This window comes from Camelus dromedarius, chromosome 16 (genome assembly GCF_036321535.1).
Source record: "Camelus dromedarius isolate mCamDro1 chromosome 16, mCamDro1.pat, whole genome shotgun sequence".
Lineage (NCBI taxonomy): Eukaryota > Metazoa > Chordata > Mammalia > Artiodactyla > Camelidae > Camelus > Camelus dromedarius.
The window spans coordinates 17,053,652-17,067,916 of NC_087451.1; the positions used below are offsets into that span (position 1 = coordinate 17,053,652).

The window sequence follows — 14,265 nt, forward strand, 5'->3', positions numbered from 1 at the left end:
CTACGTAGGATGAAGTCGAGGTAGAAAATTGCACTTTGTGTAAATGGCCATTTGCTTTTTTTTTTTTAAAGAATCATAGAAAAGAAGTGTCTTTTGGAAATGACTTTTCAAAACCAAAAAACTGCCTTTTTATTGTCAATTTGCCTGGGGTAACGGTTTACACTTTGGTTTGATCACAGCCCTACTTTCCTCCTGCGCTGGGAAATTCAGAGGAATTGGCCCCAGTCATTTGGTGGCCTACAGCTCAAGGCGGCCCTGGGGAGTCAGAATGTGTTTCCTGGTCATAAACACCAGACAGGACATGCCAGGCTCTCCTGGGTGTTTCTGCAAAAACCTGGGTGCTCTTCGCGGACCCTCCCCCGGGTGAGGCGGGTGGGAGGCATCTTGCCCCGGGCTGCGGGAGGTGGGCGGGCGTGGACAAGCTGTCACACAGCGAGGCCACAGGGCTGTGTCTCCACCTGCCGCTGTGCCTCTGACTGCAGTAATTTAAAAAGTGAACACCTGTTAAAAATCCGTGGGTTCGGAAACCTAGTGTGTTCTGCATTTCCCCCCAGGACGCTCGCAGTCTTGATCCTGTTTTGATTCCTCCGGGAGCAGGGGAGTCTGTGCCGTAGTTCTCTGCGTGGTCCGCGGAATCTTCAAGGGTCCTTGAGACCTTTATTCAGGGGATCCACTAACAGCAAGACAGGATGTGCCTTTCTGACTCTCATTCTTTCTGGAGTTTTCCGGAGGCCCCACCAGGTGTGACGTTACCACAGGCTGCAGAAGCAGGGGTGAGAACCCAGCCGTCTGCTATTAAGCCGGACAGGCAAGGGATTGGCAAGACTGTAAAACGAAACCACTCTTTTATGGAAAACAGGCTCATAAAAATGTTACTTGTGTTAACATGTTTTCCACAAAAGAGTCCTCTACACGTAGATTCTGTGTTTGGGGATGAGCGGAAACTAACCAGAACTGGTTCACACTATGAGCAAAGTATTATACCAGTCAGTCAGTCAGTCAGTCTCCCAGGTGGTCTGAATTCCAGCTGAAGCTTCCCTCTCCCCTCGAGCAAGCTGCCTCCTCTCTGGCCCACGGGCACTGGATGGTTCCCAAGAACTCCTCCTGGTTCAGCATATTAAGTCTCTTCAAGGTCTTCTCCCATGAGACCTGGGAGCTCCCCTCAGATGGGGACGCCACTCCCCTCGCCAGTGTCGGTCTTCTCTGAATGTTCAGGAAACAGGAACCATAGCCACGCACTGTAGGGACATTCAGGTGAGACCGTGACTGTGGAAAAGCTGTGGACACGGAAAAGCACCAGATACACATGAACTTTAACAAAGACCTGAAAAGCTAAGCATAAATATGGACACCACATACCAAAGATGAGACAAAAGTCTGAAATGAGATGCTTGTCAAAAGTATTCTGAGACTTTATTAATTCGTACCTATTGAAGAAAAAAAAAAACCCTATATACAGCTATGTGCACAAAACTCGAAAGACCAGAAGCAATACATCTCTCTGGCGTGGGCCTTACCATTACTCCTTATTTAAAACACACTAGATTTCCCCATGACTTTCAAAATGACATGGTCATTGTAGAAAATTTGAAAAATAGGAGAAAGCATAAGAAGGAAAATAAAAATCACCCATAATCCCACCACTCAGAGATAACTTAACATTTTTGCTGTATCTGTTCTATGCTTAAAAAAAAAAAACCAACATTTTATATGTGTTTTACACGAGTGACGTCACACTAAATACAGTTTTGTGTCCTGCTTTTTTCACTTCGCATGGCATTAGGAACATCTCCCCATGACGTTACAAAGTCTTGGTGAATATGAATGCACCGGCCACTTGTTCGGCCCCACGTGAGGACTGGGCGTTCGCCCCGGGCTGGGCACCACGCTGCCTGGATGGGGAATAAATAGAAGAGACGCCAGAAAAGCAGGTGCGGGATTGCTGAGTCCACAGCACAGATGAATTCTGGGCTGATCTCCTTCCCTGGGAGGGAGTCCGGCTCCGAGCAGGATTTCCCTGCTTCACATGAGGGCTTGCTGGCAGGTTCATTCATCTGAGATCAGGCCTGGCCAAGGTCTGTGTCACGAGGCTCTGACACGAAGGTCAGCCAGGATAGGGAGCATTTCTGAACTGACAGTGTCAGTCAGTGGAAAACGCGGCTCTGCTTGCTCCCCGGCTAGTTAGTTAACTCCTTTTCAGGAGCGAGGTTAGGAGGAGTCAGGGTCCTCTAAAAAGACCCTGCTCCGAGCAGCTTTGGGCTTTCAGCTCCGTGGCTGAGCGAGGGTCAAAAAGCAAGAGCAAATGAGAAAAAGAGTAATCACCCCAGATGGCTCAGGGAACAAGAGCAGGGTAGGCGGGTGATGTCCACTGCAGCCTCTGGACGGGGCCCAGCAGCCGGGCCAGCCTGCCTCGCCTGGTAGCCGATGGTCTTGCTGCGACACCACTCGAGCAGAATCTGCTTGATGCTGCTGGCGCTGGCCACTCCGAAGCTCTGTGAGCGCTTCAGCTTTGCCCGGGTCTCGCCCTTCCCCCTGCGGAGAGAGGGCAGGCCTGCTGGGGGCTGGGGGCCAGGGGGCTGCCTCTCAGCTGCCATCTGCTCCGGGAATGTGCCCCACCAGCTCTGCTCACCCAGGGAGATGCTCTGTCGGCAGGCAACCTCCCAGCCCCACGCCCACGTCCAGGCGTGCGCCCCGTGTCCCAGCTGCACTGCGTCCACTGATGGGGTCCGGCAGGACCAGCCCCCTTCCAGCCTCCAGGCCCCCTGTGTACTTCCCACACTGGCGATCCTGCGGCAGAGGACCTGAGCCCACATGGCCCATGCCCCTGCCCTCTGCTTGGAAAACCCTCCTCGCCTCCTCCATCCCACCCTTCCTCTGAGCTCCTTCCGAGGCCGCCCTCCCTCATGGTTTCCTATTCTAGGCCCCAAAGACACTCTTTATCGGCCAAGATCAGGTTGTCTGGGTCAGTGGGACAGTTCCTGTGTCTGTCCCCCTCACCAGAGTCAGAGCCTTGGGAGCCAGGACTGGGGGGTCATTGTCTCATAGGCCTGGGCCAACCCTAAATGTAACAGGAATCAATACCACTCACTGACAGGAGGGCTGGATAAACATGCAAAGGTGGCCCTGTTTCTAATGGGGCGGGCGGTGTAGTGTGACAGGGAGCCAGTGGTACTGGGGTCTCACTGTGTCACCTCCAGCTTCTGCTGGGAATCCCAGTGACTGCCCTCTGGTCTCCCCAGTCATGCCTGGAAACTAACCTGTCCAGTTGGATGAGGGATGTGGGTGTGAGGGTGCCTGGAGTTCCCTCTGGGAATGTGGGAGAGGGGCTGGGGTCTCATCACAGCCTCCCTTCCCAAAACTGGAGCCACCTGCCCCTCAGCCGGCCCTGTAGCCAGCCCTGACCTATGTCTTGCCTGAGAGGTCACATCTTGGGGAACTGCCCTCGGGGGAACAGGACAGGGCCAGCTTTGCTCTGCCTGCCTGCCTGACCCCAGTGTGGGCTCAGGCTTTCTTTGGGGGCCCAGACTGGTCTGGGAGGGTGCTAAGAGCATCCATACTTGCCGGCTCCTGTGTCCTGCTCCCATTTCTCAAACAATGCCTTCCGGGCCTGTGCCCCCGAGGTGCGGGGCAGCGTCTGCGACCGCACCAGCTCCCGGCGACGCTCCCCCTGCCGATGGGCCTGAGTCGTGGCTGGCGGCTGTGTGGAGGGGGGCGACTGGGGTGGCGTCACCCGAGGTGGGCTGAGGAGAGACCACCGAGTCAGGAGCACAGATCTGGCCATCACTAGCTCGCACAGGCCCCGGGCCTCCACCCCACTGAATGTGAAATGAGGCAGTGGCGGGGCTACAGGCAGAGAGGAAGCACCCCTGTTCCAGCCCCCAACCGGTTCCGCAGGTTTTTGGAACTGAGCTGCTATCTGAGGCCGGCCTAGCCAGCAGTGGGCCCCCTCTCTGCACATAATCGCCCCTCGGCAGGTGTCAATGCCTGGGGTGGGCGGGGGCGTCCTCCTGGCAGGACAAGCACCCAGAACCAGCCCCACCAGGATCAGGCCCCCTCCTCGCCACCACTAAATAAGATCCCCTCTGTTTCCCCCCTAAAACAGTTTGTCAGAAAGTCACAATTCTCCTTTTATTATTAAGAGGGGGAGAAAAAAGCCAAGCCAGCCCCCACCCAACACCCAGCTCCGATCACAGTCCAGAGGGCCTGGGGGCAGCGCATGGGGACAACCGGAGGCCAGGAGGCAGCCTGTAACACAGGGAAGCCCCCACAGACCTCCCCCAGGGTAAGGGCCTCTCCAGGTAACTCCTCAGTCCACAAGCAGGAAGCCCCCAGCTCAGAGGGAGCCTAGCCAGGATGGCTGAAGATCCATCCTGTGGGGACTGAGAAACTCTCTCCAATCTTTGGACAGACTTGCTTTGAAGGATCCTTAAAGAAACCAGCCCTCCGCCGTATTGCTCCAAACAAAACTCTCTACCAAGCTTCGCTGCCTCATTTCTCCTCTCAAACCCCACTCAGCGACACTGCTGCCTTAGTTCTCCAGAGGCACCAAGCCAAGGAAGGTGCCTCCTCCTGGGGTTGGCACTGGGAGCTCCGTGCAGGGGCCTGGGTAGCCTGGGTCCAAGGCCAAGGCCAGACACTTCCTGGGGAGTGACGACCCTGCCACCGGGAACAGGGGCCCTGACTCGCCTGTTATCGTTCCTGCTGGCCGTCACCCCCCCATAGCCAGAGCTGGACAAAGACCGTGGGAGGGAAGAGTTCTTCTCTGCGGGACAAAGGGAGGGAGAGAAATAACAAACCCTGGCCTTGGGGAGGGCCACCACTGCCTGCCTCCCATCCTTTGACCCCACCCTGAGCTAGTCACCCAGCATCACTCTGGGCACTGGCAGGACCTCTGGGCTAAGCTGACCCTGCCTGGGCCAACAGTTGAGGAGAAAGGATGCTGGAACATAGAGCAATGACATAAAAGAGGTCCTTTACAGTACTCCTCACTGCATTTGAGAGCACAGAGCCCAGGACCTCCTGTGCTGCATATCCAGTAGATACCATGTTACCAAGCCCTCATTCTGGAAATCCACAAAGCCCGACCCCAGGACACACCCTGGGGCCTGATCACAGGTCCAAGACAGCCCCAGGGGGACCATGCCAGGTTTGTTACACACAAAGTGTGCAGGGCAGGCGGCCACCTTCTAACCACAGCCTTGATCTGCAGTAAAAGCCATGGTCGTACCCCGCAGGATGAGGCTACTTCACAGCAGCTCTGGGAGACGAGCCGGGAAAGATGGGCCCCATCTGATGGAGCAGGCGAGCTGGGGACGGGGGTGGCAGTGACAAGCACAGTGGGTAGGGCCCGGCCCCAGGATTTCTGAGTCTCCTGCAAACCACCCCCAGCCCCTGACCTCCCTCCCATTTTGAGGTCATGGTCTCCTGCTCCTACCACTGGGACTGGGAGTCCAGGATGTGCTGGCCTCGCTGAGGCTTGAGCTGAGGCCCCCCAGGATGGCAGCAGACGTGGGCGAGAGAGTTGTGGCTGAGGTCTCCCCAGAGAACTTCTCGGAGACTCGTGTGATGGCCGTGACTGGCTGGTGAGGCTGCCGCAAAGAGAGGCTCACAGGTCGAGGCTTGAGGGGCTCTGGTGTTGGGATGGTTTGGGCGGCTTCGGGGGGCCCATCACCCGGACCTGAAACAGGTGACCAGCAGGGGTCGGGGGGTTTCAGCCATGGCATTGACAGGGGCCTCAGAACCACCCAGGAGGACTCCAGCCTCTGTGAACTCTCCTCTCACCTCCTCCAGGAAGGCCTCCCTGATCACTCCTGCCTCCCTGATCTCCCCCTACTGGGGAAGTCTCACTGCTCCAACCAGAGGTGATGCCTGCTCCAACATTCCCTAATAGAGAGTTCAAGAAATAGTTGCCTGTCAGTCCACTCTCTACCCTGCTCAGTGCTTGGACAATTCCCCAGTCCCTGCGGGTATTCCTCCAGCCAGCCCTCCTGGGCCATCAGCCCCCACCTGCCCCAGGCTGGTGCCCGTTCTCCACGATGTACGAGTTTGAGGTTCTCCTCATCTCCGCCTCGCTGGCTTCGTCATGGTGATCCACACTCTACAGAGAGACAAACACCGCGGAGGCCCAGTCAGCCGGGGCCAGCTGCCCACCCCGAAATCACTTCCCAAAGCTCCCCCTGGTTCGAGCAGGGCAAATGCTTCTGAGAGAGACAGACCCCAGGAGGTATGGTGATGGGCCAGGGTCACCCAGGAGGCTAGGGGGACTCAGCCCCAGCAGTTGAGCCCCCGAGATCCTGGAGGCAAATGGCTCCACTGGACACATTCCAGACCCCCAAGATGCTAGGGACAAAAGTCAAGACAGAGTTCCAAAGGACTGTTCAAGGTGGCCCTACCCGTCCCCAAGGCTGGACCGGGTGACGGGGGCTGGGAGAGCCTGGCCCCTGCTCGTGCCAGGGGCTGCCTGTGTGGGAGCAGCCTAACCCAGCGACACACGGTCTTTCTGGGCCAACAATGGGCCTTGGAGCCAGCCCAATGGGGAAGCCTTACCATTGGATGCAGGGTCACAAGATTTGCCTGGATGTCCAGAGTACTGGGGCCTGACTGGCTCCTTGAGGCCCCTCCATCCCCTCTGGGCTGCAGCGGTGGGGAGTGTCATGCAGAGAGAGAGCCCAGACCAAGGGCCAGCAGGGGAACCCGCCATCCAGGCTGTGCTGCCGGCCCCTCCTGGGTCTCAGTTTCCCTGTTTGAGATAAGGGAGTAGGCTAAAAAAGCATCTACCACTTCAACCCCTTTTCTGGCCATGCCACTTAAACCAACATGCTCTGTCCTCCCAGGTAGGTGCTACCACACCCATTTTACAGATGGGACCCGAGGGCTCAGAAAGGGGATGTGTGCTGTCCAAGGTTACACAGTGAGCAGCAGCTGAGATGAGGCCAGGAGGGACATTATCCTCAACCTTGGCCCTGCCTTTCTCACAGTGAAGGAGGGTGGAGGGCTCAGAGCATCTGTGAGGCTGGTGGGTCGGCCTGGCAAGAGGGGTACACGGGCAGGCGCCTATAAGGGGCTCTACCAAGAGCCCACAACGGGTGGCTTGAGAGGTTGGCCATACCTCTCCTTAGATGGCCGCACATCTCCAGATGGGTCCCCTTGTCTGCTAGGTTCCCAAATGACAAAAGCCCATCCCTGGCCCCCGACGGCTCATCCATGCCACCCTACCCATCCATGGGGGAATCAGTCTGGCGGGGGAGCCAGCACCTTGAGCAGGCGGCGAAAGGCTAGCATGAGGGCGCACGCCTGAGACAGACTTCACCCAGCCCAGGGGGTCAGAGAGAGCCTCCCAGAAGCAGCGGGGCTGAGCCAGCCTGGAGTGAGCCAGGCAGACCAGGAGTGGAAGCCATGCCCCGCAGAGAGACTAGTGTCTGCCAGAGACATCAAGGCACAAAGCATTCAGATCCAGTGGCTAGAGAAGCAGTACACAGTCCAAGGTGCCAGCCGGGAGAACTCGGACATGACTCCTTGGACAAGAAGGAACTGAAGGTCATCAGTTCTGGGTTTTAGGAACATCCTTCAGAAGCCAGTGAGACAGTGGCATGGAAGGGGGTGACCAGATGGCCAGGTACCTCCCTACTCCTGGGTAGGGACCCAGGGAGGAGAGATGGGGCAGTGAAGGAGTGGAGGGCAAAAGGGATTCCAAGGTTTGCAGGGAGTAAGTGAATGTGGAGGAGGGGGAGACATCACACCTCTTCTAGGCAGGGGCTTTGGGCCTGGCTGACGTGACCTGGGGGGGTGGGGTTGGTGGGAACTGCAGCCATGAGGCGCGGGGAAGAGGTCTGAGGGACTCTCCCTGATGGAAGAGGTAGGACAACGTTTACAGGCTGAGAGAAAGGCTCCAGCAGGGGGAGGGACACTCGGAGAGGTTGGGACCCTGGGGAGAAAGGAGAGGACGGGACTTGAGCCCGGGGAGAGACTGGGCTTGGAGAGGAGGTGACCATTCAACTTCCAATTCAGAAGGACGGAGCAGGAAGGGCTAGGCTCACTGGCAGGAACAGTGGAGAAGTTGAGGGCGGCCATCTCCTTGTGCCTCAGAGTGTGGAGGGCACCCCTAGAGCCACAACGAGCCTAACCTGAAGCCAGCTCAGCAGAAGGAGGAGAAACAGCCAGCCTATCCTGAATCCCGGACCCCACCTGTCACCAGGCTCTCAGCTCTGGGGGCCGTGTCCCCCTCCACCCCCCCATACTCTGGTCCGACAGGTTCCACAGGTCTACACAGGGGCCTGGAGAGATGGGCTGATGGTGAAACCATTTTCCCAGGAATGTGGGTCTCTCTGGGGGACGCCTGCCCATGCACGTTGCAGGCCCCTCACCTCCCAGGATGCCCCAGGGGACCAGAAGCCACAATCAGACAGGAAGTAGGTTCTGGACCAGGTGGATTCCTGCCAAGGGGTCTCCAGCAAAGCAGGAGGGAAAGGGGATGGGGGCTGAGTCATGCTGGGAGGCTGGAGTCCCAGGTTCCCCCTGCCCCTCCTCCCACATCCCCCACTCCAGGACTGGAACAACTGCTCACCTAAGGAACGGGCTCCAACCACGCCTCAGACCAAAGGGCTATTCAGAGACCACCCTCCATCCCACCACACAAGCTTGGGGGTCACCCCTAACCTTACGCCATGACTAGAGGCAGAAGCAGAGTCAGGCTGGGGTTTCTCTGTTCACAAAGCACTCATGCCTTCCAAGAGCAGGAAGGACAACTCAAGACAAACTTGTGAGGCCCAGGGAGTGGGGTGGGGAGAGTGGGGTATCCACCCCAGCGCGACCTGAGCCTCAAGCCACAGAGCTGGGCTGGGCCGTGGTCCCCAAGCCCACCCACAGGGCCCCCAGCTCCTTCCTTCCCTTCAGCCACAGGAAAGGAAACCAGGGGAGGGGACCTCTGTGTGCTGGGGCCAAGATAAAATCACTGGAGAGCCCAGAGGACGGGATGGGTCCTGGGAAGCTGGCTTGAGCACCTTCAAGCTCTGGGCTTTGTTTTAAGAAGGGGGAGGCTTCCAGGAGGGAGCCCAGGCCTGGGAATGTCAGGAAGAGAGACTGGGGATGGGTAAGTCCGAGTTCGGCGACCCTCTCCCTGGGGAAGTTTGCATACACTGCTGTGAGGGCAGGAATCTTAGTTTGGGCATCCCTGGTGCTGCCAGACCCCACACGGGCTCGTGCATGGACAGGGGAGCGTCTGTGTGCCCAGCACAGCCCCCGATGTGTGTGCGGCCAGAGTCCCCAGCCTGAGCCCCAGCCTGAGCCCCAACCTCGGCTGCCCCACCCTCTGCCTCCTCCACCCTCTGCCTCCTCCCAGCTCACACCATGGTTTTAAGGACTCATTTCAAACTTCTCCCCAAAGCATTTAGCACTCTTATCACACAGTGTGTCTGGGAAAGGAAGGCAGATAAGGCAAGTCTGGTTTCTTTCACGGTCAGACCTCGACGCTGCTTCTGCCAGTCACTCCTGAGAGGCTCCACTGCCTCTGACATGGGGACCTGGTGGCTCCTGCTCAGCCGAGGGACATTTCCAGGCCTGGCCTCAGGCTGCTACCATCCACTGAAGGTCCCCAGCCAGCTCCCTCCACTAGTCAGACCACCGCTGTGGCTCTGTGGACATGCTTACAAGCCAACTTGGCTGATGTCACCGTTATAGCCACCCAGCCCACGCAGCACAAGGGGCAAAGCAGGGCAGGGCCAATCCCCCTTAGAGACGAGGAAACTGAGGTCCAACTGAGAGATGTCCCCAAGGCCTCAGAGAAAATGCAACAAAAGCAGTTCTTGTTTGCTCCAGGGTCTCAGGCCTCCTACAGGGAGTCCTCCCTGATTTCTCCCACCCTACTGCCTTGCCCTCTCGCTCCTCCAGGAGCCTCCCTTACTACTCACTGCCTAGCAAGCTCAAGGTCTGCCCACACAGAAGCAGATTACTAGATCAACTCATTCTGCATTGACCCCAAGGCATATACATAGGTTGACTATGCCCCACCTCCAAGCCCCGCAGTCCCGACTGAATCAGAAGGAAACAAATGGGTCTCAGCAAAGGGTCTCTAAGTCTCATTGCTGGTTACAGAGGGGCAGTGTAACACCAGCCCCCGCAATGCCTGACCATCGCCAGCACTGGCTCTCGTGTGTGGATGAGACCCTCACACCCAGACCCCCTGGGGGCACAGACACAGGCGTATGAGAGGTCAGACAGCCCCGGCACCCAGCTGTGACTGTCCAGTCTTGCCCCGGAGCCCCGATTCCTTGTTCACAATCCAGTGTCCGATCACAAGCTGCCAGGCACAGCCCACGAGCAAGAACATGTGGATAACTCTGTGCAGCACCCCTCACTGCCAGAAACTGGCTGCGAGCCCGTGCCCGCACCCCTGAGAGGTGGGCTGCAAGAGAAGTGGGGAGCAGTGCCTCTGGTCGGGCGGGGGAAGCGGCCTCAGGCCCAGGGAGCTGGTGCTCAGGGGCTGCAGAGTGTCCGTCCGACCCCACTGGACACCTTGAGCGTCCTCCACCCGCAGTGCTCAACTACGCCTGCTGTCCCTCCTCCTCCCAGGCCTTCTGAAATCCAGAACCTACTCCCCAGCCGTGTCTCCCTCCTCAACCTCCAGCGGGCTGCAGCATTCCCGCTGACCCCCAATCTCTTCTTCCTGAAGGGGTCCCCTCTCTCGATGTCTAAGAGTGGGCTTTCCAGAGCCTCTGAGCTCCCTGGCAGCTCCTCAGCCTCTGCCCAGGGCTCCTGACTCACCGTCTCCTGCACAGCTGCCTGGAAGGCCTCACCTGATCTTGCTTCAACCACCAGCTCTGGCCTGATATCTCCCTAACCTCTGGCCTTGGCTACTCTCAGCCCACCAGATCTGTGACTCCATCTGCTCCAGGACAGCTTCACCTGGATGTCCCACAGCCCCACACCCTCAGCACAACCCAGACGGAAACTGGCATCTCCACCACATCTGTGCCCCAGTAGTCCCCCGGCAGGGCTTCGCTCTCTGCCCCCCTGCTCATATCCAAAGACCATCTCACCCTGATGATTCCCCCTTGGAGATCTCCGTCCAAGGCACCCCAGCTCTCCCGCTCCCCAGCGCTGCTCCTGCTATGGCCGTCGTCTCTTCTTGGACCATCACAACTAAGTCCCCCTATCTCCAGCCACCCTCCAACCTGCCATCCATTCTTGAGGGCGCTTGTCAGATACAAGGAGGACCCTGTCTGTCCCCTGCCCAGTGCCCCACTATCCCCATAACCCAGAGAACTAGCTTACCCCACATTGGCCAATTCCCACTGAAAAACTGTTAGACGACTGAAGACACATCTCTCACATGAACGCGTGGATTCGTGTACGTATACGTATTCATGTGTGACTCCAAGAGTAGTTTTCTAAAACTTGGACAGCTGCCTCCACATGCAGATGAGACCTCCACCCCAAAGCAAAGCCCAACTCCCTGGCCCAGCATCCGGGGGCCTTTACAACTCGCTCTTCCACTCTCATACCCACCAGGGTCCCTCTGGTCAATGAGTCCTTTCAGGCCCTTAGAGGCTCTAGGCACAGCCCCCTACACCCGCCCCTGCACTAGCAGCAGCAGACCCTAAACCTCCAGCACAAAGCCGGCCTGAGACGCCCACTAGGACGGGACTGCTGTCCGGCTGCCTGCACTGCTGCTACGGCTTGGTCTGGGCCATCTCCCACCCAGGCTGGGACATCCAGGGGCAAGGGCTAATCTGATCCCCCTCCTCCTGGTCCCTTGAGGTGCAGCCCAGCCTACACAAGGACTCTGCGTGTGTGATGGATTGAACCAAGGAGGGACAGCAGGTGCAGGCTACCCAGACCATGGAAACCCAAGCCCAGGGCACATGCCTGGGCAGGGTGGAAAATCCCACCTAAGGGCCACTGCACACACCATGGGAACATTCTAACCTGCCACTCCAGGAGGCCCCACGCTCAGGGGAGTGACTGGTCCACACCGGCCTCTGCCCCACCCCCACGCGGTGTGGGCCTCTGGCCGGTCACTGACCCCAGAAATCTAGACTGCCCACGGCTCTTTCCCCCTGGTTCCCCTGTCTCTTCTTTCACGGTAAGGATTTACCCCTGCAAGTTTCCAAATGCCCGGCTGCACCCCAACAGACTGCATTCTCCTCCGCTCAACACACAGAAGGGCTTGAGTTCTCAATCCAGGTTAATCAATAACTCAAGCCGTCAGAGTTCAGTGAAGCGGCAACGCGGGGAGCGCGTGAATGGAGGGGGGGGGGTGAAGGGTTGCCGACCATTCCAAGACACAGGCCCGGGCAGTGTCGAACAGAGAGGGGCAGCACTTCAGCGCCCAAGCCCTTAGTGCCAAGGCACAGTGGAGAGAGGGGAACAGAACAGGGCACGCCTGCAAAGAAGGGAGGGGCCCGAGACAGGTGCAGAGGGCAGGCTAAGCCGGTTTCTCCGAATGATGGCCGGACCCCCACAACCGAGTCGCAGCGGCGGGTGGCGGGACAGCCCCGGCACCGGCACGCACTCCGGACCTAGCGGCGGCGGGGGTCGCGGAGTCCCCCTTCCCCGGCGCCTGAGCACAGACGCCCGCGCTCCCCGAGGCTCACCTGGCCGCGGCCGGACAGCGAGAAGGTGGCGTGGCTGGCGAAGCGCGCGGTGCCCAGGCGGGGCGCACGGTCTGGGACGCCGGGGGCGGGCGGAGGGCTCGGCGTGCCGGGCGCGGGGGTCAGCCCGGTCGCCAAGCCCAGCGCCTCCACCTGGCGCGTCAAGCGCTCGAGTTGCGCCTGCAGCCGCTGGTTGTCGCGCTGCAGCTCGTCCACCGTGCGCGCCAGCGGCCCGGCCAGGCGCAACGCCTCGGCCACGCGCTGCTCCATGCCGCGCTGCAGCCCCTGCATGTCCTCGTGCAGCGCGCGAACCGCGCCGTCCAGCGCCGCCTCGTAGCGGCCCAGCGCCTCGTGCACCGTGCGCGCCTCCTCGGGGTCGGGGGCCGGCTCCATGGCCGAGCCGGGCGGGCGGGTCTCTAGGAGAGCGGGTCTGGCCCAGTGAGCAGCCGAGCTCTGCAGCTCTGAACCACAACTGGCCTCCCAGGGCTGGGTTCACCTGAGGGGCGGTGGGAGGGGCGGTTAGAGGGCGGGGCGAGCCCGGCGAGCCCCGGGAATGGGCTCCGCTTGGGGGCGGGGCCTGGGGGCGGGGCCTGGCGGCTCGGGGTCACCCCCAACCCCAGCCCCTGTGACCCACGCGATGCGGCGAGGGGGAGTGTCGCCAGTGGCGCCTGAGAAGAGCTCGCCCAGCCTCTCGTCTCCCTCGGTGCGGAGCTCAGGGGGAGTGCCAAGGCGGAGACCCCCTTGACCCTGGAGAAGCAGTGTGCGACATGTGGGAGGGACTGCCGGCCGTCAGAGGAAGGCCTCGACCCCAAGTGGACTTGATTTAGGAGACAGCGGACGTGGGTTATGCGTTCCCACGGGGCTCTCACTCTCAGGGCCCAGGTACTACTGGGGGTAGGGATCCCCCAATGCTCTGGGGGACCTGAGAGCGGCAGCAGTAACCCCCAGAACTGTCACCCTGTGCACATGACTGCCCGCTCTAAGCCGTGGACACGGCCCTCACAAGCACATACTGACGTGTGGCTTCTTGGCCTGGAATTTCTTGCACCTAAGGGAGAGGGAGACAGGTGGTGAGGTCCCTCCTTGTCTCTGCAATTATGCACTCTCCCCTCCCAGCCCCACTCTGTGTAACAAGATTCCTGTGTCCTTCCTGCCAGTGGTCACGGGGCTCTGGGCTCACTGAGTGGCCCCTGTTGGGGCATCCACAAGTGACTGAGGTCAAACAGAGAAGAGAAGGTGTGCTTAGGACCGAATCTCCAAATTCTTGGGTCAGAGACCATGGGACTAATCACCTCTCTCCCTCCATCAAGTCTCAGTCCCTGGCCTGTGGTTACAGGCCAGGGCTCCCACCTCGATTCCCTCTCAACACCCCTTTCATGCTGGAACCCAGATATTCCTCCCTTCCATAACCCCAACCTCCAAACATCACGAGAAAGGGAGGAATGAAAATAGCTTTTGCTTCGGAATGACAGAACGATGGGCAAAGGTGCTGTCTGATCTCATGTACATAGTAAAATTGCTTTAAAATAAAAAATGGGAGCATCTCCTCCTTCTTTGTGCAAAAAGCCTCTCCTGATTAGCCTTCTCCTTCCCAGGCCTGGCCCACTTGAAGGAGGGCTAGTGGCTGGGCAGGCACAGCCAGGTGGCAGGGGAACGAGAGGCCTGAAAGACTTGTTTC

General features: G+C 59.0%; 3 protein-coding genes across 14 annotated transcripts in view; 1 reads left to right on the forward strand and 2 right to left on the reverse strand.

The window, feature by feature from the left end:
* Positions 1-14,265, forward strand: part of LOC116157877 (uncharacterized) — a 696,771-nt gene that overhangs the window by 583,185 nt on the left and 99,321 nt on the right. The window lies entirely within an intron of this gene.
* LOC116157898 (leucine-rich repeat-containing protein 37A) overlaps positions 1-14,265 on the reverse strand; it is a 196,702-nt gene that overhangs the window by 97,800 nt on the left and 84,637 nt on the right. The gene's annotated exons all lie outside the window — the stretch shown is intronic.
* Positions 1,384-13,040, reverse strand: LOC135323205 (smoothelin-like protein 2). 6 transcript variants are annotated; one of them, XM_064495065.1, is made up of 6 exons: positions 12,591-13,040; positions 6,007-6,097; positions 5,435-5,677; positions 4,687-4,762; positions 3,558-3,740; positions 1,384-2,532 (listed from the first exon to the last, which is right to left on the reverse strand). In XM_064495065.1, the coding sequence occupies exons 1-6, from the start codon at positions 12,978-12,980 to the stop codon at positions 2,319-2,321; spliced, it is 1,197 nt and encodes a 398-aa protein (XP_064351135.1). In that variant the 5' UTR covers positions 12,981-13,040; the 3' UTR covers positions 1,384-2,318. The 6 variants fall into 6 exon arrangements, 1 of the variants encoding a protein (XP_064351135.1); XR_010384466.1 differs by lacking the exons at positions 1,384-2,532; positions 3,558-3,740; positions 12,591-13,040 and adding an exon at positions 6,547-12,563 and having other exon boundaries at positions 3,925-5,677; positions 5,782-6,097; XR_010384468.1 differs by lacking the exons at positions 1,384-2,532; positions 3,558-3,740; positions 12,591-13,040 and adding an exon at positions 6,547-12,554 and having other exon boundaries at positions 3,925-5,677.

Excerpts from the sequence above, each read along its gene's own strand:
- LOC135323205 (XM_064495065.1), bottom strand. The coding sequence starts at position 12,980 with ATGGAGCCGGCCCCCGACCCCGAGGAGGCGCGCACGGTGCACGAGGCG. Across the intron at positions 5,678-6,006 it reads CGGGCACCAGCCTGGGGCAG|GTCCGGGTGATGGGCCCCCC; the intron begins GTGGGGGCTGAT and ends CACCTGTTTCAG. Across the intron at positions 4,763-5,434 it reads CTGGACTCCCAGTCCCAGTG|AGAAGAACTCTTCCCTCCCA; the intron begins GTAGGAGCAGGA and ends TTTGTCCCGCAG.